This window comes from Macaca mulatta, chromosome 9, assembly GCF_049350105.2.
Source record: "Macaca mulatta isolate MMU2019108-1 chromosome 9, T2T-MMU8v2.0, whole genome shotgun sequence".
In the NCBI taxonomy this organism is placed as follows: Eukaryota; Metazoa; Chordata; class Mammalia; order Primates; family Cercopithecidae; genus Macaca; species Macaca mulatta.
In genome coordinates this window covers 16,126,102-16,151,296 of record NC_133414.1, presented here as the reverse complement: position 1 = coordinate 16,151,296, position 25,195 = coordinate 16,126,102, and the positions used below count along the sequence as shown (strand labels likewise).

At 44.1% G+C, this 25,195-nt stretch overlaps 1 protein-coding gene across 9 annotated transcripts in view; it reads left to right on the top strand.

Moving 5' to 3' along the window:
- The window catches only part of FAM107B (family with sequence similarity 107 member B), an 86,784-nt gene that overhangs the window by 11,648 nt on the left and 49,941 nt on the right, over positions 1-25,195 (top strand). The window contains exon 2 of one of the 9 annotated variants that reach the window (XM_077945823.1): positions 14,525-14,675. The exons of 5 other annotated variants lie outside the window; for them this stretch is intronic. Coding sequence is in view for 1 of the 4 variants with exons in the window: in XM_077945821.1 (XP_077801947.1) it covers positions 3,139-3,187 (49 nt within the window). In the remaining 3 variants the exon portion in view is untranslated. Of the gene's footprint in view, positions 1-3,017; positions 3,192-14,524; positions 14,676-21,330; positions 21,509-25,195 lie in introns of those variants that run through there. 3 more of the 9 variants (XM_077945824.1, XM_077945821.1, XM_015146519.3) reach the window with 3 other exon arrangements.

Here is a 25,195-nt window from a genome sequence, read left to right as displayed (position 1 = left end):
ATAATTTTACTAGTTCCAAGTAGCAAACAAAGAAGCTTTTTATGTTAGACTACCTAGTTTTAAGAGTAAAAATTAAGAATTAATAATATTACATTTTAATTTAAAAAGACTTCGTTCAAATCTTTGTTAATCTCTTTATATGGTTAGGACCCCGGGGAAGTCTGCCATTTTTTAGAAGAAGGTTAACCCGTACAATGGTAGGCCTTTGAAATGAGTGAAAGAGGTCAACCATTGTTCCATATTTGTTGGGCAATTCCAGGCAGTGCAGTGGCCAGTTAGAAATCCTTACAACTTGAGCTAGAAGCCTTGGGGAAAGTAACATTTGTGGGCAGAGGTAGGTACTGGAATGGTGCAGTGAAGAAGCTGTTATCTTCCATTGCCAAGGGACTCTGTTCAGCTTTAATCTGTGTCCTGGCTGGACGGTGCATGTCAGCTGCCCAGGCTACCAGTGTGCAGGGCGCAAGAGTTGGAAGCAGGCCCCTAACCTGTTTCTTTTTCCATTCCAGAATCGCTCTGACTGGCACATGCCTTGAGGAGAGGAGATACTATCTTGCAAAACCGATCCAAGTAAAATTGAATTTGCAGAAAGTAAAAATGGGGCTGTACATGTAACGCATGCACTGTATGCAAGTTATGCCTCAATTATGTATTTTTAAAAAGATACACGAAAAGCAAAGCCAAACCACAAAACCCCGGGTAGAAATGCTGGAGTAGACACTGTTAAGGATGCAAAATCTAAGCCACCCCTTGGGTGTTGTCTCTTTTTCTCCTCTTTCACTTCAGAGGTGCCTTGTTTTGATTCACGTGATAAAATGACTCTGGGCAGACCTGTGATTTTATGCTTTTTATGTGAATGGCTTTCACATGAAGCCTCAGGGTTGCTATGAACCTGCTGGCAAAAATTTCCAGCAAAGGAACCTGTACATTTCCTCTCTAATAGCCCCAGGAACTGCCTCTTCCTTTGCTAAACCTGAATCATCTTACGTGGGGGTTTCCTGGTCCTGAGCTGGGTGTGGCCCAGCTATTTGTAGCCTAGTTTCTGTGCTGGGCCCTGGCCTTTCAACTCAGGGGTGGCTGGACATGCAGTTTGGGAAATCAGATGGCGAGAGATGGGGGAAGCCCAGGGATCTGTTGAACTTCCCACCTCCCCAGCATTGATTTCATCCTTTATTCACTTAAAAATGACTTTTCTTTAGAACCAGGATTTGAACGAAGTCTGTCCAGTGCATTTGATGGTTATGCCTTTTAAAGCTCTATACATGTAGAACAGTTCTTCTGCCCCCACCCCTTCCCCCGATGCTACTGACTTGTTGAAGGAATCAGGTCACTTGTTCAGTAGAATGTTCCACATTCTGGATTTGGGTGCTGGTTTTCTTTTAAACTTATCCCGCTAGTCCCTGTATTTCTATAAACTGGAAGTTATCATGAAAGCTTGATCAGATTCATATGCAGGGTTTTTGGCAGGATTAATCTGTTGGTGGTATCATCTGGCTTAACGCTGCATCAGCTTGGGAAAAGGTCTGTCTCATGTGTAGTGATTCTAAAACTGAGTGTTGGGGTCCTGTGGTGGGTGGCAGCTTGACCCTTTCATTTCCTCATCGATCTTTCTCCCAATGCCGTTGGCATTCATCGATGACTGTTGTTTGAATTAATTATTTCATTAGAGATTGTTGATTCTTCTCTCTTAATGAGATGGCAGTGAGCGTGAGATGAGATTTAAACTGACCAGGGTGTCAGGGAAAACTGACAACATTGATACAGCTTAGGGGCATCTAAAGAATTAACAGAAAAAAGCAAAGATTGGCTTGGTTCTTGCAGTCACTGTGAGCGCCTCCTGTTATTAAAGCTAATTACCGTTTGCACGGTCTTCTATGGATGTTACCGTGTCAGGTTAATTTTGTTATTTAAGTCTTAAGTGGCAGCAATATTAAATTCTGTGCATATGTGCTAACTCTCTTGTTCACATAACGGGTGCCTGTTCACCTAAGTTAGGAGAGAATGACCTAGGTTTAGGAGATAGAATTCCCTGTGATGGTGCAGACCATGATTGAAAGTATCTTTCTCAATTGTCATTTAAAATTTTCTGACTTGTAAGGAGACATTCATGCTTAGTCTTTTCTTATAAAAGATCAGTCATTGATGAGTTTAAAATAACTAGAAAAGAATGATATACCTGAAATAGTTTTGTGTTTTCTTCTGCAAACATACAGAAGAAATGGAGTGTTTTTTTTTTTTTTTTTTTTGAGATGGAGTTTTGCTCTTGTTGCCCAGGCTGGAATGCAATGGAACGATCTCGGCTCACTGCAACCTCTGCCTCCCGGGTTCAAGTGATTCTCCTGCCTCAGCCTCTCGAGTAATTGGGACTACAGGCGCATGCTACCACACCTGGCTAATTTTGTATTTTTTTAGTAGAGATAGGGTTTCTTCATGTTGTCAGGCTGGTCTCGAACTTCTGACCTTGGGTGATCTGCCCACCTCAGCCTCCCAAAGTGCTGGGATTACAGGCATGAACCACTGTGCCCGGCTGAGAAATGGATCTTTTAATGGCAACGCTCAACTTCATTGTTAAGAGTGTTTGGAGAGGGTAGATGCTTGCATTGTTTCTGTTAGGAAGAAATTGAGAGTTCCTTTGAAAGGAGCATGATCATAGTGAATGAATTTAATTTATGTATGGTCCATCAGCACCAGGCTGCATGGTGACATACTACACCTGCAGTTTGATTTTGGGACAACTTCCATATCGGAAGGCCACCAGAATGGAAATAGATTGATTCTAACTATCATGGGCAAGCCTGTCTTTTGCTGCAATGTGTTGTTTGAAACCAGATTGTTAAAAGGATCATTATAAAGTAGGTTCTAGGATTTGCACAGTCACAGTCTCATTTAAGGAATTGTGCTGTTGACCAAACACTTGGTTTCATATAAATCATGGCTGTGACCAATAAGTTGTAAAAGAAAGTTGTGAAAACTAGAAACCTGAAAGAATTTGAAATCATAAATGATGCTTCTGTTGTCAGGGAGGTCTTGAGCTTGGAGAAGCCATAGAAATTAAGAAGTCATCTAATCAAGACTCTTCATTTTTGGTGAATAAACCAACACTTAGATGTGTTAAATCGCTTGCCCAAGACCACACAGCTAATGATTTGCAGAGTTGGAACCAAAACTCATCCTGGAATAAGGACCATTAGTACGTAAGTGTTTCTTGTGAACATGTTAAATGCTTTTTACATGCGTCATTTTTGGATCCTCACGACAACCCTGTGATTTAGGACTGTAATTGGCTTCATTTTCTCAGGAGGATGTTGAGACATAGAGACATTGAGTATCTTGCCCCAGATCACCCAGAACTGAGACATATTCACTACAGAGAATGCACTCTTTTTTTAAAATTGTTAAAAATTTTTAAATTTTACTTTATGTTCTGGGCTACATGTGCAGAACGTGCAGGATTGTTACATAAGTATACATGTGCCACGGTGGTTTGCTGCACCCATCAACCTGTCATCTAGGTTTTAAGTCCCACGTACATTTGGTATTTGTCCTAATGCTTTCCCTTCCCTTGCCCCTCATCCCCCGAGAATGTGCTCTTACTCACTCTGTGGTACTGGCTTCTGATTCATTCGTTCATTCATTCATTTCTTCCTTTTTATTATTATTACTGTTTAAAATTCATTGTTTCGTGTTAAAGGAATGCCTTATTCCTAACAGCCTATAAACATTGCCTTTCGCGGACTTCCCATATACTCTTAAAATCAATGTTTTTGAAAACCTACCAGCCCTAATTATTGCAGATATGGTCAATGGAAATCACTGGCTATAATAACTGTTATTTTAATAATTGGTAATTGTGCCTGGCTTATTGGTATTTGAAAAAGCTTTCAGATTATGGATGGTTCAGGACTCTTAAAAGATGTATAAGTAAGTTTGAACTGATAGTTTCTTTCTTTTGATAAATGTCCTGTGCCAACCCACAGCTTTAAAAATACTTCCCTTGACAATTCTTTTTAAAAAGTCACCACTTACCCTTTTTTCTTTTTTTTCTTTTTTTTGAGACAGTCTTGGTGTGTCACCCAGGCTGGAGTGCAGTGGTGTTATCTCGGCTCACTGCAACCTCTGCCTCCCGGGCTCAAGTGATTCTCCTGTCTCAGCCTCCCAGGTAGCTGGGACCACAGGCATGCACCACCACGCCCGGCTAATTTTTGTATTTTTAGTAGGAATGGGGTTTCACCATGTTGACCAGGCTGGTCTCGAACTCCTGACCTCAAGTGATCTGCCTGCCTTGGCATCCCAAAGTGCTGGGATTACAGGTGTGAGTCACTGCACACGGTCTCACCACTTATTCTTTAAATTCTTGGAAACTTCATGGAGGAATCGACTTGGGATGGGTTTGGAGCCCTCATTCTCTTCTTCCTCCTTTCACTCCCCTTCAGTCATATCCTGGGCAGCCCTGAAGCTGAGATTTCATAAAGATCAGATGTGTTTTTGGGAGATAGCGTGTGTGGGGTGATGGGCGGGGAGGAGTGGAGGTGAGAAGTCAGCCTGTGGCATGGGAGAGGGTGTTTGGTGTTGATTTTCTGAGTGTCAGCCTCTTGTTTCTCGGGATGCTTGGTCAACGGTCTTTTTCTCTATTTGCACTGCCTACAAAGAGCTGGATGTGGATGCCTCCGGGAGCTTATGGGACCCACTTACCTGTGTGAAGCCGGCCCACAGGGAGGGATAATGGGTAGATCCTGGGAACGTCCAGGGAGACTTTCACGTGGGCGTGGTTTGTACTCTGACCCACTGGTGACTTTAAACAATTTGTCATAAAATACCACAGTTGGCTTTGCAGCTATCTGGTATTTGTGCCTGGAGTAGATTTGTTTGTTTTGTTTTAAATGCTTCTAAGTTACAATTCTTTGTGAGCTTCCTGTTTCATACTTACAGCTGAAATATGTGATGACTGAATCTACCAGGACTGCTTTTTTCCCCTTTTCTCCATTTGTGCTGGAAACAGAACAGCTTGCACGCACAGCCTGGAGCATGTTGCCTGCATGTGCTTCTTGGTGGACCATAGCACATGGCTGACTAATTTCAAAAACCCCCTATTTATATCCTCTTCAGAATAGCTGTCAGAGTTAGGCACTCTCTCTGCTAATGTCATGCCAATTAATATGGATTTTAAAATGGAGGTAAATTACTTTTTACTCATGGGTGAGTCATTAGATAGTCTTCTTTAAATACACATCCCACCATTTCTCTCATGTGTGTCACAACTAGTAATTGGCCCATGCTGGAGTTTTCAGCAATTATGATAGGATTGAATGCAGGACGAGGCTGTGGAGAACACCTAACCCTCTTATTTTATAGATGAAACGACAGCCCGGGGCTGCTGAATTACTCAGAGCTCGAAGCTCCTTGGTGCAAATCTAGGACTGGAGCTCTCTCCTCCCATAGCTTCGAATTGAGCACAGTGTCCTTTGCTGTCACCCACCTTGCCTCACGCTACCTACCCCACATGCTGGCGCTTGCCACCACAGAAGAATAAAAACAAGGACAGGAAATAAAACTTCCTAGTTACTAGGGTTGTGGTAACATTTTTATAGCAGAAAACAAGATAATGTTTAAAATATGTGATCCTAAAAAAACTGTCTTTTTTGGGGGGTGTTTGTGTAAGACAAATTCCTATACTAATGGGAAGTCTTAAAAACGTTAAACATGAAAAATGATTGTTCATACTATGAACATAAGCCTAGCATTTATTTAAATGTATGAGAACTGTCTTTGTCGACTGTATCTGTTGTCCACATTTTGACTTCTAGGGCTAAGCAACTTCCTGCGATTGGATGAATATGGGAGTTCTTTCTAAATAAATATATGAGAATATATTTCTGTGCATAAATACATGAGAATAAATACATGAGTTCCAGCACTGTGTCTTAAACTGCCATTATCCTCACGCTTTTTTCAGATGTATGTTATTTATTAGTTCCAACACTGGCGCATTTGAAGGACGATGAACTTTGTGCTAGATAGATCTAGGCGGCATGTCGTAAGAGCTTTTACATTGGTGAGTTCAAGTTTTCTCATCTCTGCGGTGTGACTGTTATCAGGCAGTCGAAGCACCTGGCACAGTTCCTGTACACAGGTGTGAACAAAGGTTAGTGTCTGCTCCCCCAAGTTGGTGTTGTGATGTGATGTCATACGTGATTGTTTACACTCTCACCTGATGGGCGAGACTATTCAATTCTCACAGGACTCAGTGAGAGAGAGTTTGTCCCAGGATTGGGGTGAATGTGTCACCTATATCATCCTGTTTCACCTATATCATCCTCTTGGGTCTTCTCCACCTGAAATGTAACCTAGTTTGATAAGCAGCGGTAGAATACAGAGATAGGTTAGGAACCTGGTGGGGGTAGAGGGTCCAAACTGGAGCTCTGGGGTCTAATTGGAGAGTGGAGGAGCAACCCTGGGCTCAAAGGTATGGATGGCTGTCTTCATCCGTTTGGGCTGCTGTAACAAATACCACAGACTGGGTGGCTTTAACAGCATTTATTTCTCACAGTTTTGGAGGTTGGGAACTCCAAGATCAAAGGTGCTGGCAGATTCGGTGTCTGGTGAGGGCTCCCTTCCTGTTTTGCAGAAGGCTACCTTTTTGCTGTATCCCTACATGGTGGAGAGGGAGAGCATCTGTCTGGTGTCTCTTTTTCTAAGGGCACTAATCCCATTCATGAGGGCTCCACTTTTATGACTTAATTACTTCCCCAAAGCCCCACTTCCAAATATCATCACATTGGGATTAGGGCTTAAATAATATGAATTTATGGCGGGGGAGGAACATTCAGTCCATAGCCATGGCCAAGGTGAGCAGAGGCTTCAAGTCGATGGGCAGGATTCTCACCTTGTATTTTTTTTCTTTTATTTTTAAGTCTACCACAGAGACATTCTTTGCTACAGGTAGGATTCTTAAAAGCAAAGAAGTGTTCTGTAGAGAAGGTAAGTTTTCAGTGGTGCTGGAGGAGGATAAGGAGGATGTGAGTTGTAAAAGTGAGAGTGAGGCTGTAGGTCAGGAGTTGAAGTAGCACATGAGGAATTCGGGTCAGGAGGTCACCAGTAACCAGGAGTTGACAGTGGTGCAGAGTCAGTGCTCTTGCCCAACTGTTTTATTGCTTGCTGGGTTCCTGTTTATGCAGGAGCTGATTGCTGGCTGGGGTCACCCCTGCACGCCCAAGCAAGAGGGATCCAGGGTCAGCAGGTAGTAGCAGGAGAACCCCCTGAGGGTGCCTTGTATGCAGGGAGAGCGCATCTCCTGTTTGGTTTGGGATGAGCCTGGTCCAGGTGTAATTACTAACAGGCTTCCTCCACACTCAGCAATGACTACTGTGGTCGACAAGTAATATGGTCACCTTACTTACGAGTACTTGGTTGCAGAGAAGTATTTGTTATGTGTATGAGTGAAGATCCTGACTAAAGATTTGACCAGCACAAGGTTCTGTAGTGAGTCCATGGTTTACCTGTCTCATGGGTGGAGCTTGGCTGCCTCTCTTTGTGTATTTGTTATTTGAACTCCAAAGAACATTCTGCGCCACACTTTTCAGAGCTCTTTTCTCCCAGTGTGTGTTTTAGACGGCCGTCTGTTTTGTCATCGATCAGCTAATTCTGTAAACCTCAGGGCAGCCGCACACGCAGCATCTGTAATTGCACCTCTGTAATTGGCTGGAATGTTCGAGAGACTGGACTTGCTTTTCCTGGGCCCACCCAGGGTATGTGTCTGGCTTCACCTAAAGGCTTGGTGGCAGGGACTGGTGAGAGAGGGAAGAGGAAGAGAGGAAGGAGAGGAAGGAGAGGATGTTTGGCCTTCTACTCATCGGCCTGATTGACAGGGGCTGGGAAAGTCTGACTCTTAGTTGACTGCGGGGAAGATCTGGCATGTGAGAGTGGAGGTGGCTGAGGTGGGGTCCAGGTGTTTCTAGTGGAGGGTGTCCAGGCTCTTGGCATTTTAAACAAAGAGTTGAACAAAACCCACAAACAAAGCAAGGAAAGAATGAAGCAACAAAAGCAGAGATTTATTGAAAACAAAAGTACGCTCCACAGGGTGGGAGCAAGCTGGGCATACGGGCTTAAGAGCCCAGTTACAGAGTTATCTGGGATGTAAATACCCTCTAGAGGTTTCCTGTTGGTTACTTGATGTACACCCTGTGTAAATGAAGTAATGGCCCACTATCGGTCTGATTGGTTGCAGGAGGGGACCAATCAGAGGCTGAAGCAAAGTTACAAAGTTACACCCTATGGCAACATCTGATTGGTTGCAGGAAGCAACCAATTAGAGGCTGAAGTGAAGTTCCAAAGTTATACGCCTATGCAAATGAAGACTTGGCCTGTGACCAGCCTGACTGTACGGGAGAGGGGACCAAGCAGAGGTCCTTTCAGTTTTTCATCTGCCATGCAGAAAAGGTGGGGGTTGCAAAGGGAGTATCCTTTGGTCCTTTTGTTACTAGGGCATGGAAAGTTGGGGTTTTCCTTTTGATTTAGTTCTAGGAAGTCAGTGTGAATCGGCCTTAGGTTCCCTGCCTCCAGCCCCTCTTCTACCTCACAGGGTCCGTATCGTGGAGTTGTTTATAATTGTAGGGAGAGCACTGCATGTGTGTTCCTGGTTTTCTTTTGGCATGGTTTCTCCATCCCTTCTGGGAGGAGTCGATGCACCTCCTTGAATTTCTGCACCAACTGTTTTATTTGGATCCCAGCATCTTATAGGCTGTTGTCTTGTTTTGCAACTTTTTCATTTATGGTGAAATGGAGTGAAAGACTCTGGGTGCCAAGGGCCATGGGGTGCGAAAGCGTAATTCTCATCGGCAGCTGGACCTGGGAAGTCCTTTTCCACCTTTGAGTTTTCCCCTGGTCACTTGGTTATACACTGCGCTTTTCCATATCTGGTTGGCAGCTCTGAGGACAGCGACCCTGGCGTCCTCATCTTTGTGTCTCCTGAGGGTCCTACAAGTAGTAAGTGCTTATTCCTGAGTCATTGCTGCTGCTCAGCTGAGACACCCAGCGAGCTACCCAGATCGGACCCGGAGTGTTGCTGCTTATTTAGGTGGGCCGGGCTGGGCATCGGGAGGGCCTGTCTTGCTTGGCCCCTCCGTCAGTCTTTGTTTCGGACCCAGTATGTCTCAGCATCTGGATCTGCTGGAGTAGCTAGGCACTCCTGCTGAAAGGCAGCGTTTATTTCAGTGTCAGTATCATTTTAGTCCCACACTTCCTGAACTCAAAACCCTCTTTCCTAAGACCTGCCATGAAACACTCCCATGACCAACGGTGACCACAAGTCCCTTTCGGGGAGAGTGTCACTTTATACTTTGTATTGTGTCCCAGCCCTGGATCCTGAGGGGTGGCCTTGGGTCTAGGAGAGTGCCCAACGGTGTTCGCGTACGGAAGATTCTTCCGGTGAGTGGATGAACTTGTGGCCTCGTGCGGTAGTTTCTTTTCCTTTTTCCCTGTAGCTTCCTTCCACTGTCAACTTTCCCCGCTCCTTCCTGGCAGCAGATGTTGGCAAGGACGTGCCCAGGTTAGTTAGGCCCAGCCTCTTCTTCCTCCAACCCCACCCACCCTATCTTTAGGACTGGGGTAGGGTGATGTGTCTGGCCACAACTTCCTTAAAAAAATTAAAAATGGAGAGCCATGCCACATGCTTGTGACTTCCACAGGTGAAAGAATACTCAGCTCTAGAAGGGCGGAGGTGAGTGGGTGGTGACTTCCCGCTAAGGTGAGCTTGGGTCCTGTTTTCAGAGTTCTGTGGTCTGTGCTGCAGCCCTGCGTTTCATGTCATCTGTCACTAAGAAGCAGCAGCAGCTACTTTCTCTGCAGTATCTTCATCTCCGACTCTACCCCACCGGTGCCCTGACTCTTAAATAAGACACAGGCTGTCCTATTAGCCAAGCAAAAGGGATATGTCCTCTTCTGTCTCCCCAGGTAACTTCTGCCAGATGAAGAATTTTTCTTTTTCTGGTTTCTTTAAATGGAGAAATAGTAATAGTATGATTCGTCAGGCTCTGGAATGAGACTACTGGGCCCACCTTCCAGGTCTGCCATTTACCAGCTTTGTGATCTTAGGCAAAGGAATCACCTACTTGAGTTTTGGCCTCCTCTCCTCTCCCCTCCCCTCCCCTCCTTTTCAGACAGAGTCTTGCTCTTTCACCCAGGCTGGAGTGCAGTGATGTGATCTCCGCTCACTGCAACCTCTGCCCCACTGGGTTCAAGCAATTCTCCTGCCTTAGCCTCCCAAGTAGCTGGGATTATAGGCATGTGCCACTACGCCTGGCTGATTTTTGTATTTTTAGTAGAGATGGGGTTTTACCATGTTGGTCAGGCTGATCTCAAACTCCCGACCTCAGGTGATTCACCTGCCTTGGCCTCTCAAAATGCTGGGATTATAGGCGTAAGCCACCATGCCTGGCGAGTTTCATCTTATCAATAAAATAATAGTGCCTTCTTCATAGAGTTGTACAGTAATAAAGTTGGTGCATGAGTAGTGTGCCTTCATGGAATAAGTACTCAGTACAGTGTTAAAATGTGGGTAGGCTGGGTGCAGTGGCTCACGCCTGTAATCCCAGCACTTTGGGAGGCCGAGGGGAGCGGATCACGAGGTCAGGAGATCAAGACCATCCTGGCTAACATGGTGAAACCCCGTCTCTACTAAAAATACAAAAAATTAGCCGGGAGTGGTGGCGGGCACCTGTAGTCCCAGCTACTCGGGAGGCTGAGGCAGGAGAATTGCTTGAACCCAGGAGGCAGAAGTTGCAGTGAACCGAGATTGCGCCACTGCACTCCAGCCTGGGCGACAGAGCGAGATTCCGTCTCAAAAAAACAAACAAACAAAAAACCCAAAACAAACCAAAAACGTGGATATGTGGTTGCAGTAACTTACACTTCCACGCTCTGGTACTGTTTTTAGAAGGACCATTATTTATCTCCTAGAGGTGTGGTCACAGTTTATTATCAAATTGGGATTAGAGTAGATTATTTGAAAACTAAATGTGCATTTACGGGGATAGCAAAGCAGGATATTTGAAATTGAAGTATCCTAGCAACCTTGGATCCCTTTGGTAACCCATGGCAAACAGGCTGCTGCTGATACTCTGTATGGTTGAAGACAGGGTTTTATTCTAATGTGCCATAACTGAGAGTGTTAACTTTTGTCGCAAAGAATGTGTCAACAATGTGCCAAAGTTGAAACTGTCAACTTGGGCAAGCATCCTATACAATTTTAAATCATACCAAATTCTGTACAGCATGTCTCCTTATGATAAATGGGCATTGATTTTATTTATATTTATTTTATTTTTTCGAGACATGGTCTTGCTCTGTCACCCAGGCTGGAGTACAGTAATGTGACCACAGCTCACTGCAGCCCCGGACTCTTGGACTCAAATGATCCTCCCACCCCAGCCTCCTGTGTAGCTGGGGCTGTGGGTGTGCACCACCATGCTCACCTGAGTTTTACTATGTTTTTGTAGAAATGGGGTCTTGCTCTGGTGCCCAGGCTGTTCTCCAACGCTTGACCTCAAACAGTTATCCTGCCTTGATCTCCCAAAGAGTCGGGAGTACAAATGTGAGCCACCACGCCTGGCTGGGCGTTAATTTTAAAACTGCTCCTGGTGTGGACACCTGCTGGTGATGGCAGCCAGAGTTAGATGTCTGCTGGGAACATCCTGATGGCTGGATGAGGCTGTGACAGGGATGGCTCCGAACGAACGTCTTTTAGGCCAGTTGATGTTTCCACTGCATTCGGTGGCCTGGAACTCTGAGACTTGAATCGACTGCTTCTTGAATCGTGGAATGCATCTGAAGCTGAGCCTGACCCGGGTTCCAGCCGCTTCCCTCCTGGCACCCTGCCGCAGCCACATTGGCTTCTTTGCTGTTTTCCCTGAGCAGCGACTCACGTGCTTGCCCAGGGCCTCCTGGTTTCTCCAGATGCCTCTCTGGAAAGCTTGCACCAGATGCGCTGCAGAGGCCTCCAGGCCACCCTTTATAAATGCGGCGTCTGACCCGCGGCGCTCTCTTCCTCAGCTCTGTTATTTTTCTTCTGAGCACTGCACCAGACCAATTACAGATCTGTGTGTGCTCATTTACAAATTGCCTGTTCTCCTCCTCCCCAGGCCCGGCAGCTAGAACCTACATTCCATAGACTTTGGGTTTTGTACTTGCTGTTTCCAGCAGCAGATTTACTTTAGTTCTTGCTCTGATTTGCTGTAACTTCAGGTGCATTCAGCCTGGTGAGACTGCTTATTGAACTTACCAAAGCAACAGAGTAAGAGTTCTGGAGGTTTTAATTTTTTAATCACTGTGCTCTCAATACGCCAACAGAAGGAAATGATCTCTGGGAAGAATGTTCTGCTGAATACATTAAGTTCCATCTTGGTATGAAGTTAGGATCCTGGGAGGCCAAGTGTGAGGATTCTGCTGGCGTTTTCTTTCAGTGAATTAAAATGATTTAAAGACTAGTGAATTAAAGGCTAGGCATAATCCTGTGCCTTTGGCCCTCGACAGGTTTTTTTTTTTTTTTTTTTTTAATAAAAAACAGCCATGTGTTCAGTGTGCTTTTATTTGGCATGAATGAATAAAGGCTTTTATCCATGCTGTAGTGCGTTGTTCCTTGTGTAACATTCCATGTGGAAAACTTCTTTTAGACGATCATGTCATGATATTTTTTTCTTTTCCTTGCGAAGATGGATACTTATTTTTTTTTCTAAGAATGTATAGTATGTACGTTTTTATTTTTGGTCCTGGCCCCCCAGGAAGCTCAAAACCACACTTAATACAGAGATCTGGAAATTTCTATTAGCCCTTGTGTTATAACACTTGCTGTTTCTTTTGTAGGGTGGCCTTGACTTTTTTTTTTTTTCAGATGGATTCTTGCTCTGTCACTCAGGCTGGAGTGCAGTGGCACACAATCTCGGCTCACTGCAAGCTCCACCTCCTGCGTTCATGCCATTCTCCTGCCTCAGCCTCTCAAGTAGCTGGGATTACAGGCGTCCACCACCATACCTGGCTAATTTTTTTTGTATTTTTATTAGAGACGGGGTTTCACCGTGTTAGCCAGGATGGTCTTGATCTCCTGACCTCGTGATCCGCCCATCTCAGCCTCCCAAAGTGCTGGGATTACAGGCGTGAGCCGCCGCACCTGGCCTGGCTTTCTAATGCTATTTTATTTACCTAGTTGGATGTATGACTTTTTTAAGACGGAGTCTTGCTGTAATGCCCATGCTGGAGTGCAGTGGCATGATCTCAGCTCACTGCAACCTCTGCTTCCTGGGTTCAAGCGATTCTCCAGCCTCAGCCTCCCAAGTAGCTGGGAGTACAGGTGCCTACCATCATGCCTGGCTAATTTTTGTATTTTTAGTAGAGACAGGGTTTCACCATATTGGCCAGGCTGGTCTCGAACTCCTGACTTCAAGTGATGTGTCCACCTCAGCCTCCCAAATGCTGGGATTACAGGCGTGAGACATGTAAGACTTTTAACACACTCCAAATCTTCTTTGGAAGGAACTAGTGAATGACAGAACAGTTTTATCCTCCTCTTATCTCCTAATATGGGGTATTGAGTAACCAACTTGGTTTTGAAATTCTGTTGCCCTTGTGTGCTTTTACTTGGGTAATGCAACAAACGGAAATTTCTGGATTTACTTAAGTAGAATTTCCATTTCTTTGTTTGATAAAGCCCAGGGTTGCAGTTTTAGGGAAGTTGCCAGCTGGGTAGAGAGGTAGGAACCGTTTTGAGATGACCTTCTCACTGGTTTCCTCTGTTGATTCTAATTGTGAGATTTTCGTTACTTTGCAATAGAGGTTTTAAATATGCACTGCTTTACAGCAACCAGGTAACTGGCTTCTGAAGATTGAAATACGGTTTCTTCAGCATTGCTGTTTCCAAGGGAGTTTAGTTTGTTTTCATTCACAGACTCAGTGCCTTCCTCTGTTCAAGGAATTCTACTTGTTGGTATGGGTGCTTCCAAATGATGCTTAGCTGGCTGACCCTTCTGTGGATAAGCTAACATTTTAAGAAATTAATTTTCACAATTGGTATGTCAAATTGGTAATTATTTCAGAAGCAAATTAAGATAACATCTTAGAAAATCAATTTATGGACTTGAGCCAAGTGCTTCTTACAACGAATGGGTTTTTTCTAGGTGTTTGTCACCGGGGATTTTCCTGAGAGGCTTGTATATATTAATAGAAAAGGAGTGTAGCTTTTTTTTTTTTTTCTTCATTATAATTTTGGTAAAGTCTTACAGTGAAATGTGAACAAGGCTGTCGTTTTTCGTCTGCGTTTGAACGAAAATGTGCTGTACTTTTTGGAGACTCTGATTGAGTAATCGGTGCTTGGGGTAGTGATAAACCACAGGTGAACTAACTTGCAGCATTCTTTAGATTAAAATTTGATTGTCATTGTTCCCAGCAATGATTTGCCAGGCATGATAAGCATACTGTTCTGCCCCATTCTTCCTTGTTCTAATCTCTTCTTAAATAGTTCTGTTTTTCTTTTGCCGAACAGGAATTCCCGAGTAAATAATTCTTTCTTGTGACTGAGGGTGCAGTTGATGAGGTCTTCTTGCCTTCTGAATGGCCGGTAGCTGCTTCCGGACTCCAGAAAATAGGTCGCAAATGAAGACTGCTATCACTCACTCTATAAACAGGACCAGAAAGTGAGCAATGTGGCCAGATCCCCTCTCTCGGCAAGTCTGATGGGTTTCTTTTTTTCCCCCAGTGAAGACTTGTCATATTTATAAGCCAATGGTGTTATTTCAGAATCTCCAAGGGAAATGGGCATTCGTGATAGGGAAGCACCTTGTTTATTCTAGACTTTTCTTCACTGTATTTCTAACGTTGAGGAAATTACTCAAAGAAGTTTGGCAGAGTGAAGACAGATGAGTGAGACTGGATTGAGTTTGTGGAATGTATTAATTCAGCTCATGTTTGTTCAGCTCCACGTGAAGGATCCAGCATCCAGGGCACAGATAAGTGCAGGATATTCGCCCTCAGGGAACTTCCTATCATTAGGGAGGCTGGAACCTGCTTGCAATGAACAGAAATGTTAGCGTAGTTGCTCATTCTGCTTGAAAGCGGAGCCATTACCATTTCATTTCATTTAATGAACTTTTCCAAATGGAAAGAAAGCTTTGTACCTGCACGGACTGGCTGTGAATGTAAAGGTTGAGAGCCTGTGAAGCTCTTATTTAAACATGAAAATGGGTGTCAGCCTTAGGACTAAGTTCCATTGGGAAGAACTGGGGGAAGGGAGCCATTTTTAGGTGGCATTAGCCATACCACCTTTAATAAAAAGCTTCATGTGATTCAATGTATTTCCTGGCTGACTACAGTTACAGAAGTATTAACTGTCCAAAAATGTTTATTTTAAAGGGAAACGACTTCAGTATTGGCAAATGCACAGAAAACTAGATTATAAGTAAATACTTTTGTTCACATTGGGGGTTAAAAACATTGGGCCTACTTCATCATGGTTATTAATGTGAACAGAGGTTTGCAGTTCTGAGTTTCAAGGCTTGGCACTTGGAAATGAGCTGAGATTAGCGTCAGAGAGCAAGGCCTCTCCTGCCATCTCGGGAGCTGAAATCCTAGGATCTCAACCTGAAAATCAGGGGCTAACACTCTGATATGGATCTGTATACCTTTGGAAATCCAGTTTTTAAAAAGAAACAGTTTTGAAAACTAGCACTTTTTTTCTTTGTACTATGCAAGTTTACATATGTAGCTATAAAAGGCAAACGTAAGCTCGCTTTTGTAAAGATTCACGTGAAGCTGTTTTCTTTCTGTGAATGGAGGAGTTTGACAGAGAAACAGCTTTGTAAGCACACATCGAGAATACGTTATTAGAACATGATTCTTTCTCCATTGGGCCCCATGAGGCCAAGCAGAAAAATCCAGCAATAAAATGCAAATGTGAGCATACTTTCTTTAAGATGTATCATAAACTGTTTTCTGTCAGGGAATGGAAGGATTTGACAGAGAAACACCTTTGTAAGTTACATGTTGAGAATATGCAATTAGAATATTTTCTCAGTTGGGCCCTGTGAGGCAAGGAGGCATATTCCAACCATAAAAGGCATTTGCATATTTTCTGTAAGATTTCATCATAAGCAGTGTTCTGTCAGTGAATGGAAGTGTTTGAATAGAGAAACTTCCTTGTAAGCATACATTGACAACATGAAGAAACAATTATTGATCAAAAAAAGTCGTGCATTATTATATTTTTTTCTGAGCTGCTGGAAATTAATGTTTCTGTTTTCTCATCGTGTTTAATAGAGGCACATTGCTGATCCCAAATACTCTGGGAAGATTTAATCTAATAAAATACCCCTTCTCTATTCAGGGATCTGATCATTTCTGTTCTTACTAGGTTTTCATGGTATTCTCAACTTTTCTAACAAAATAGTTTTTGAGCATTGCGATCTTCTTTCATTTTGTAGTAAATATCCTTGTTCCTGTTTTATAGATAGAAAAAAAAAATAGAATACAAAGATGTATTTGCACTGTTAGGATTCTGATGCCACAGAATACTACCGTAAATGTTTCTTTCCAATTGTGATAGTTTTGCCAACATCACATAGTACAGAAAGCCGTAATTTTGTGAGCGTTTCCCCATTGTTCACTGCTTTCTAACTCAGTGGCTTTTTGTGGTGGTGGTTGTTTTTGAGACGTAGTCTCGCACTGTCGCCCAGGCTGAAGTGCAATGGCATGATCTCTGCTCACCGCAACCTCCGCCTCCTGGGTTCAAACGATTCGCTTGCCTCAGCCTTCGAGTAGCTGGGTTTACAGGTGCCCACAACCACACCCAGCTAATTTTTGTATTTTTAGTAGAGATGGGGTTTCACCATGTTTGCCAGGCTGGTCTCGAAGTCTTGACCTCGTGATCTGCCCGCCTCGGCCTCCCAAAGTGCTGGGGTTACAGTTGTGAGCCACTGCGCCTGGCCAACTTTAGTGGCGTTTTAAAAAATCGTGGTGAAATATGCATAACAAGGTAAACAATTTTAACCACACTGTTGTGCAGCCATCTCCACCATCCATCTCCAGAACTTTTTCATCATCCCAAACCAAAACTGAGTACCCATAATACAATTCCTTCCCATTCCCTTCTCTTCCCGGCCCCTGGGAAGCAGCATTCTACTTTCTGTGAGTTTGACTCTTCCAGGGAGCTCATATAAATGGAATCATACCGTACTTGTCTTTTTGTGACTGGCTTATTTCACTTAGCGTGATGTCTTCAAGGTTTGTCCATGTGGTAGCATGTGTGACAATTTCCTTCCTTTTTAAGGCTGAAAAATGCCTAATATCTGTCTTGTATGGATAGACCACACTGCTTATTCATTTATCCCTTGCTGGATCTGACTCAGTGTTTTTATACTGAGGGTGACAGCCTGCATTTTAAAACATAAAGTAGATTAGGAAATGTGTGCCCATATGAGGTATTCGTGTTGTTTTGTGAGCCCGGGCACACATGTGTCTGTCTGCATTGTGATGTAAAATGTTTTTTTCTGGTTGTCAGTGGCTGTCAGAAAAGTTTGGAAGCCGTACCCTAAAGATCCTTTAGATGTTAGGTTTCCCTGGGCCCCTGTGCCTACGTGAGCTCCTTTGTGACATGTATGGTGTTCCCTTGGTGTCCAGGCCATCACACAGTGCCTTTTCTTGGCTGTGTTTGTATTGCTCTCCATTGAAAAGCTTCTTGGCCGGGTGAAGTGGCTCACACCTGTAATCTCAGCACTCTCAGAGGTTGAGGCAGGCAGATCACTTGAGGTCAGGAGTTCGAGACCAGCCTGGTCAACATGGTGAAATGCCTTCTCTACTAAAAATACAAAAATTAGCTGGTGTGGTGGCACGAGCTTGTAATCCTAGTTACTCAGGAGGCTGAGGCAGGAGAATCTTTTGAACCTGGGAGGTGGAGGCTGCAGTGAACCAAGAGTGCACCACTACACCCCAGCCCGGGCAACAGAGCGAGACTCCATCTCAAAAAAAAAAAAAAAAAAAAAAAAAAAAAAAAAAAAAACTGCTTTAGCATGTGATCCCTAGTACAGGGAAGTACAAGCTACTTAAACTAGAAATTCTAAATAATATGCCACCTGCTTTATTCAGTGCAGGAAGCTCAGTGCCTTTAGTGCTTATTATTGATTCATACAGATAACTTAGTTTTATGAGCTACTTTCCCACCGGTCAGCAAAGTCAGTGTTTTCATTAAAGGTCAGTATGAAAGACTGTTAATAAAGGAGGTCATATTTCTTTTCCTGGTGTGTTCTCCAATGGGGCACACTGTAGCCTAGAGTAATATGATTTTTGGAATAAACAGGTCTGGATTCAATCATCCTGTTATTTGCTAGCTGTGGCCAATTATACACAAATTAGGAAGAGATTTCACCATCTTCATACAGAATTTATAGGGCCATATATGACTTGTGTCAGGGGTGGTGATGTTTTGGGGAAAAGTGTGATGTAATGTTATTAAAAATCAAGTAATTTTATTTCCTACCCTTCATATTAACAGTATAATTTCATAATTCTTTTTCTAGGAGTTGACTAAAATATACTAATAATCTGTGAGAGGTCTGTGTGCTAAGCCTTTTCTCATCTCTACTCTCTTGGCCAGTTGTGTTCCATTGGATAAAAACAGTATGTCTGGTCTGCTAGTCTGATTGGCTGCCGAGAGGTGGACAGTTGTGATCAGCCACAACGGTGTTGTACTGAGACTTGGGTGACAGCGGAAACTCCTAGTTGGCAGGAACTCTGCAAGTGTAGGTGAGGGCCGTGTTTCCCAAATGTTGTTTGCCCAGGGCGCTTTTGTACCGGTCTGCACAATGTCCTACAGAAGATCCTTCTTAGCAATGTGTAGGTTAAAACAACAAAACCAGGGTTCAGCTTTGAGATATTGAATAAATTATATCCACCGTGCATACATATATGTCTCAGGGTACAGAATGTAAAGAGTAACAGTTCACTCTTACAGATTCAGTTGGGAATAACTGTTTCTGGATGCCTGAGGAAATATCACCTTGTTATCTATTTATTAAATACTAATTCAGTATTTTTTCTGAGGGTGGCATGCATATTCCATAGTGTTTGTGTATTGAACCAAATCCTGTTCTTACTGAGCTGATATTTTGCATTTTTTTATAAGCAGGGGGAAGCTGAACCCCTAAGTATCTAACGTGGTCTTGTGGCATTTCATGTTGAGAGCGCCAAAATATTTCCTGTGTCATGGGAAGGATAGATCATGAGAGAAGGAGCAGAAAGAGCAGATGAACTCCTGGGCCCTAGTTTGTTTGTTTGTTTGTTTCCTTCCTTCCTTCCTTCCTTCCTTCCTTCCTTCCTTCCTTCCTTCCTTCCTTCCTTCCTTCCTTCCCTCCCTCCCTCCCTCCCTCCCTCCCTCCCTCCCTCCCTCCCTCTCTCCCTCTCTCCCTCCTTCCCTCCCTCCCTCTCTCCCTCCTTCCCTCCCTCCCTCCCTCCCTTCCTTCCTTCCTTCATCATTTGGAAGGAATCCAAGTGAATCAAGTGTGAGTCGAACAGCATTGTTTATAGACACTGTTGTAGTGTGTTCTGTGCTGCTGTAATGGAATACCACAGACTGGGTAATTTACAAAGAAAAGGAACTTATTTACTTATTTATTTATTTTGAGATGGAGTTGCCCAGGCTGGAGCGCAGTGGTGTGATCTCGGCCTACTGCAACTTCTGCCTCTGGGGCCCACGTGATTCTCCTGCCTCTACTTCCCGAGTAGCCAGGACTACAGGCATGTTCCACCATGCCCTCCTAATTTTTTTTTTTTTTTTTGTATTTTTAGTAGAGATGGGGTTTCACCATGTTGGTTGTCTAGGCTGGTCTTGAATTCCTGACCTCAAGTGATCCTCCTGCCTTGGCCTCCCAAAGTTCTCGGATTATAGGTGTGAACCACCGCACCCAGCCAAAAATGTGTTTCTTATAGTTCTGGAGACTGGGAAGTCCAAGGTTGAGGGCCTGCATCTGGCGAGGACCTTCTTGCTGCGTCATCCCATGGTGGAAGGTGGAAGGGCAAGAGACGAAGGGGGCCGAACTCTTCCATTTTATAAGCCACTTCCACGATAACAGCATTAATCCATTCATGGGGTGGAGCCCTCATGGCCTCATCACTGTTGCATTGAAGATTACATTTCAACATATGAACTTTGGGGGACAGAGTCAAACCATAGCAGTTTTCAGAGCTTTCCACCGAGCCTGTTTCTCTCCACAGTGCACTGACTGAGCAGGGCAGCGGCACTGGGAGGTAGCTGGTGTCTGCCATGCACTGGGCTTGGTGCAGGAGTTGAAATGTACTTATGGGCCAGATGTCACCAAATGGGCATCTGTATGTGCCTTTGCAATGGTAATTTCATACTTATTGCTTTGAAATATATTTGCTATTTCCTAATAATTTAGTAATAACAATCTAGAACTGGAAGGAAACTCCTTGTTTTTGAGGGGATGATCCTTCAGCCCAGAGATCATACAGATATAGTTGGGCAGAATTGGGACTGGAACTCAAGTCCCTTCTACTTGTAATGTTTTTCCACTCTAATATATATACATATATATAAAGATACATGTATAAATATATATCTGTATTTGTATATATACATATGTGTGTATATATGCATATATATACCCACTCTAATATATATAAATATGTATAAAGATATATGTAAAAAAATATATATATATTTTTTAAAGAGACGGGGTCTCTCTGTCACCCAGGTTGGAATGCAGTGGCTATTCACAGATGTGATCGTAGTACACTACAGCCTCAAACTCCTGAGTGCAGGTGATCCTCTGGAATAGCTAGGACCACAGGTGCACACCACTGTACCTGTCTTCTGCTGTATTAAACACAGCCCTTCCTTACAGAAAATTCTCAGCACGTTTTATGAAGTGGGCTGTGATGCCATGAATCCCAGCCTCAGGAGGGCCATTCTGATTGGTCTCAGGCCTCCGTGCTGTAGGTGTTGTGTTGATGCTCTAAGAAGTGCGAGAACTTGGCCTCCTCCAGTTGGAGGTTGACTCACGCATGCTTCCTGCAGTCAGGTTGTGTGAGTGTCGGAATGGGGATGGTAGGGCGGGAGAGGTCTTGCGTGCATATTTGCTTACAAGTAGAGGAGCCGATTTTTTTACATACAAGTACATTTTACCAGTGCCACCAGCACGATCCCTTGGTCTGGAAGGTCAGTAACTGGTACCAGAGTTGGTATGGTTTGTTTTTCATTGTTTTCTCTGGCTGCTGTGCCGGATGAGGTCATTCAGTTGCACACAGTTCCTGCTTTCAGAAGTTGCTAGAGTGTTTCTCTTTGAACTTGAACTGTGGCTCTTTTGACATATCCAGAAAGAGAGCTCTTTAGGGGATGGTTAATTCTTATTTTGGGTGCTCTTCTTCACTGCTCTAAGGAACTACCGCAGTCAGAAGGTGCATTCTTACTGCAATCTTATTTGCTACCTTGGACTTGAGGAGCCTGACGGTGTCTACCGAGGTGAGGTTAGGTCAGTCTGTGTAACCGTTTGTCACTTAGGCCTTGATGGGTAACAGGGATGGGGATGACTTCCTGGGCTAACTCTTCTCTTGCTAAAGGATGATTTTTCACCACCTTAAATGCTCATGATTGAAACATAAAGAAGAAAATAGATATCTGAGGTGAGAATAAGCACTGGGACCTTTCTGGGGCTGTTGAATAATTTAGTCCTCCTCTAGAAAATGTTGTGTGAACTTAGACTTGTTAACAGAACAGCCAACCTGTATGAGACTAAATAAAAATTATATGTTGTTGTAGTGAGCGGTGTTGAATAGTGTGTCTTTGCCAGGAAGAGAGCTTTGGAGCAGGCTGTGTCTTATGCAGTTGTGAACTACTTTTTTTTTCCTAAAATTTCTTCAGATGCCAACCGTGTCTGTCAAACTCTGGATGAGTCGCCCTTTACTTAGCTTTTTAAGAAATCTTTTTGGATTCACTAACTTTTATCTGCAGGATTTTATCCATGGTCTATTAAGTGTCTAGGATCCTTATAATTATGCATTTTCTCTGAAGATATCTATTTCCAGTAAAGTTTGACTATCTAGTGAAGATTGTAGGCCTGATCAATATATTTTGAAGTACTGGTTATGGTCTGAAAGTGTGTGTCACCCCCAAAATGCATATGTTGAAATCTGAACCCCTTATGGTTTTAGGAGGAGGGGCCTTGGGGAGCTGATTAGGTCACGAGGGCAGAGCCCCTGAGAATGGGATTAGCGCTTCCAGGAGAAGACACAGGAGAGCTTTTTCCTCACTCTCTCTGCTGTCTACCATGTGAGGACACGGCCAGAAGGTGGCTGTGTGCCAGTCAGGAAGGGAGCCCTCACCAGACACCTGATCTGCCGGCACCTTGATCCTGGATTTCCCAGCCTCTAGAATTGTGAGAAATAGACAAGTGTTGTTTAAGGCCCCCAGCCTATGGCAGCTTGTTGTAGCAGCCTGAGCTGAGACGTATTTGATTTTAGCAAAATAACTCTTGATTTGAAAGCATTCTGCTCATTGCCTTTACCTCCTCCCTTGTAGTTGTGGATATATATATATATATGAACACGTGATCACAACAAAACACTAATATGTGCTGAGTTTAATTTGCTTCTTTTTTTTTTTTTTTTTGAGATGGAGTCTCACTCTGTCATCCAGGCTGGAGTGTCATCCAGGCTGGAGTGCAGTGGCACGATCTTAGGCCACTGCAGCCCCTGCCTCTGGGGTTCAAGTGATTCTCCTGCCTCAGCCTCCCAAGTAGCTGGGATTATAGGAACCCACCACCACGCCTAGCTAATTTTTGTATTTTTAGTAGAGATGAGGTTTTACCATGTTAGCCAGGCTGGTCTTGAACTCCTGACCTCAAGCGATCCACCCACCTCGGCCTCCCAAAGCGCTGGGGTTATAGGCATCAGCCACGGCACCCAGCCTTTAATTTGCTTCTTATTTCTTGGTTAGGATTAGGGAGAGAATGTCTTGGGTGACCACAGTGGAAATAGCATTTCCAGTCCCTGTCGGTACCTGTCTAAGGAGATTTAAATGCTCGCCTTCCTCTTGGGCAGTCATTCTTGCAGTGGCTATGGCTTGTCTTGCTACATACACTGTGTAACCACCCTGCCCTGCTGGGCCTTGGTGTACACAGACTGGGTAAAAATATTGGGTAAAAATCTAATGTTGACCTAGACAAACAGGTCACACACACACACACACACACACACACCCCACACATTTTTTTGGTAGGTGCATTTTCAGTGTCGTTTCATTTCAGAAAAAATATGGGCTACACTTATATTAACATAGGGCACTTATTTACCTTGTTTGCATTCACATTTATTTACATACAATTTTTTTTCTGTAGCAGTGATAAATGCTATCCAAAGTAATATCGGCTTAACATTTGGATGCTTTAATTTATAAAAGCATTCCCTTTCTATGGCTTGTGACAGTGATTTATAAATATATATTTATTGGTAGCTCTGTTTTAGAAAATGGCCTGAGTTGCTGGGTGTTTCTGCCCTAGTTTCTGGTTTCCGGGAACCTCTGGGCTCGCCCAGCCTGCCTGGTTGGTTGTTGGCTGAGGCTGGGCAAGGTTCTCGAAACTGTTGACACCTGTGAGGCTCTCTGCCCGTCTCAGTAGGCGCGAGAGTCCCATATCTTGTTTGGGGAAGCACTGCCTTGCATTGAGGAGGAAGAAGGGAAGAAAGAACTTGATTATGTCAGAGAAGAGACAGAGGACCCTTGGTTTCCCTCAAGTTCTCAAGTCTGGAGTACCTGTCACTTCTGCTGACCTGTGAGCTGACTGTGTGGGGGCTTCACACCTCCAGTCCTGGCCTATTTCCATCTTCCCCAAAACTTAAGAGGAAGGGTACACTCAACAGAAGTACCTGTGTTTCTTGAGTTCAGGGATTTTTTTTTCTGCTATATTTTTTTCTAAATGATGCTAAAGTTTTTGCTGGAACAATATAGATCACCAGATGTTATGATCTTAACGTAACACGTGTGCACGCATGCATGCACACATACACACGTGCACAATGCAAACTGCAGCTCACCACAACACAACATGTACCTTCCGCTTCCTTCCATGGGGATAGGATAACTCGAATCTTCCTTCTGATTTTATTGTCAAGAAATATTTTCTACACTCTCTATTTCTATATCGGTTATTGGCAGTTTTATCTGCAAACCCACGAGGGTTTTCTGGATTCAGATAACAAACACGCATCATTTGTGGAATATGAGGAATTTAAGGAGACTCGAGGGTGGGCAAAGGTTTGAAGAAACATCAGAACGAGGATGATGATCTGTGAAACAAACCTCTGAGAATTGAGTTCCAAGAGCAACGGACTTTTCGATGAGAACCAAAAAATTCATTCTGTAGCTCAGAAAATTCCTAACTTCATTTCTTCAGGATAAACATGTCATTATACCAAATAGCAGTCTAAGTGTGTTAAAATTCACCTATGCACTGTGTCCCACAGACATCGTCAGACGCCAGCTCCCCTGGAGTTGCCATTTATTATGTTGCTGATGATTCTGGGATTTAGGATCCCACCCTCATGCCCTGCCCCTCCTGCTCCTTCCAGGCTCCTGGGACTGCTCTTTGCCTCCCCCTTCGACCCCACCCAGCCTCCCTTCCTTCCAGCCTCTTCCACCAGGTGCTGCGCTCCTGCCTTGGGATCAGCCAGCTCCCGTGCTGCCTCCTTCCCCAGTATCTTCACCTCCTGGTCTAACCCGGGGATCAGCCAGCCTCCTCCTCCCCCAGTATCTTCACCTCCTGATCTAATGCTGAGATCAGCCAGCCTCCTCCCCCAGTATCTTCACCTCCTGGTCTAACCCTGGGATCATCAGCCAGCCTCCTCCTCCCCCAGTATCTTCATCTCCTGGTCTAACCCTGGGATCATCAGCCAGCCTCCTCCTCCCCCAGTATCTTCACCTCCTGGTCTAACTGAGAGCTGCTCTCCAAGTTCACTGCTGCCTCGGCTCCCTTGGGAATGGGAGTACACCTTCTCCCACCCGGTGTGTGCCATGGGATCTGGAGGCAGGGCTCAGATGGCCCTTATGGCCACTTTTAGGTCATGACCCTTCCCCTCGCTGCTTCTTTGAGCCTTGTCTCAGTCGTATTCTGTCCTCTACCCTCGGTTCTAGCATTTCCTGGTCATAGCTCCTCTT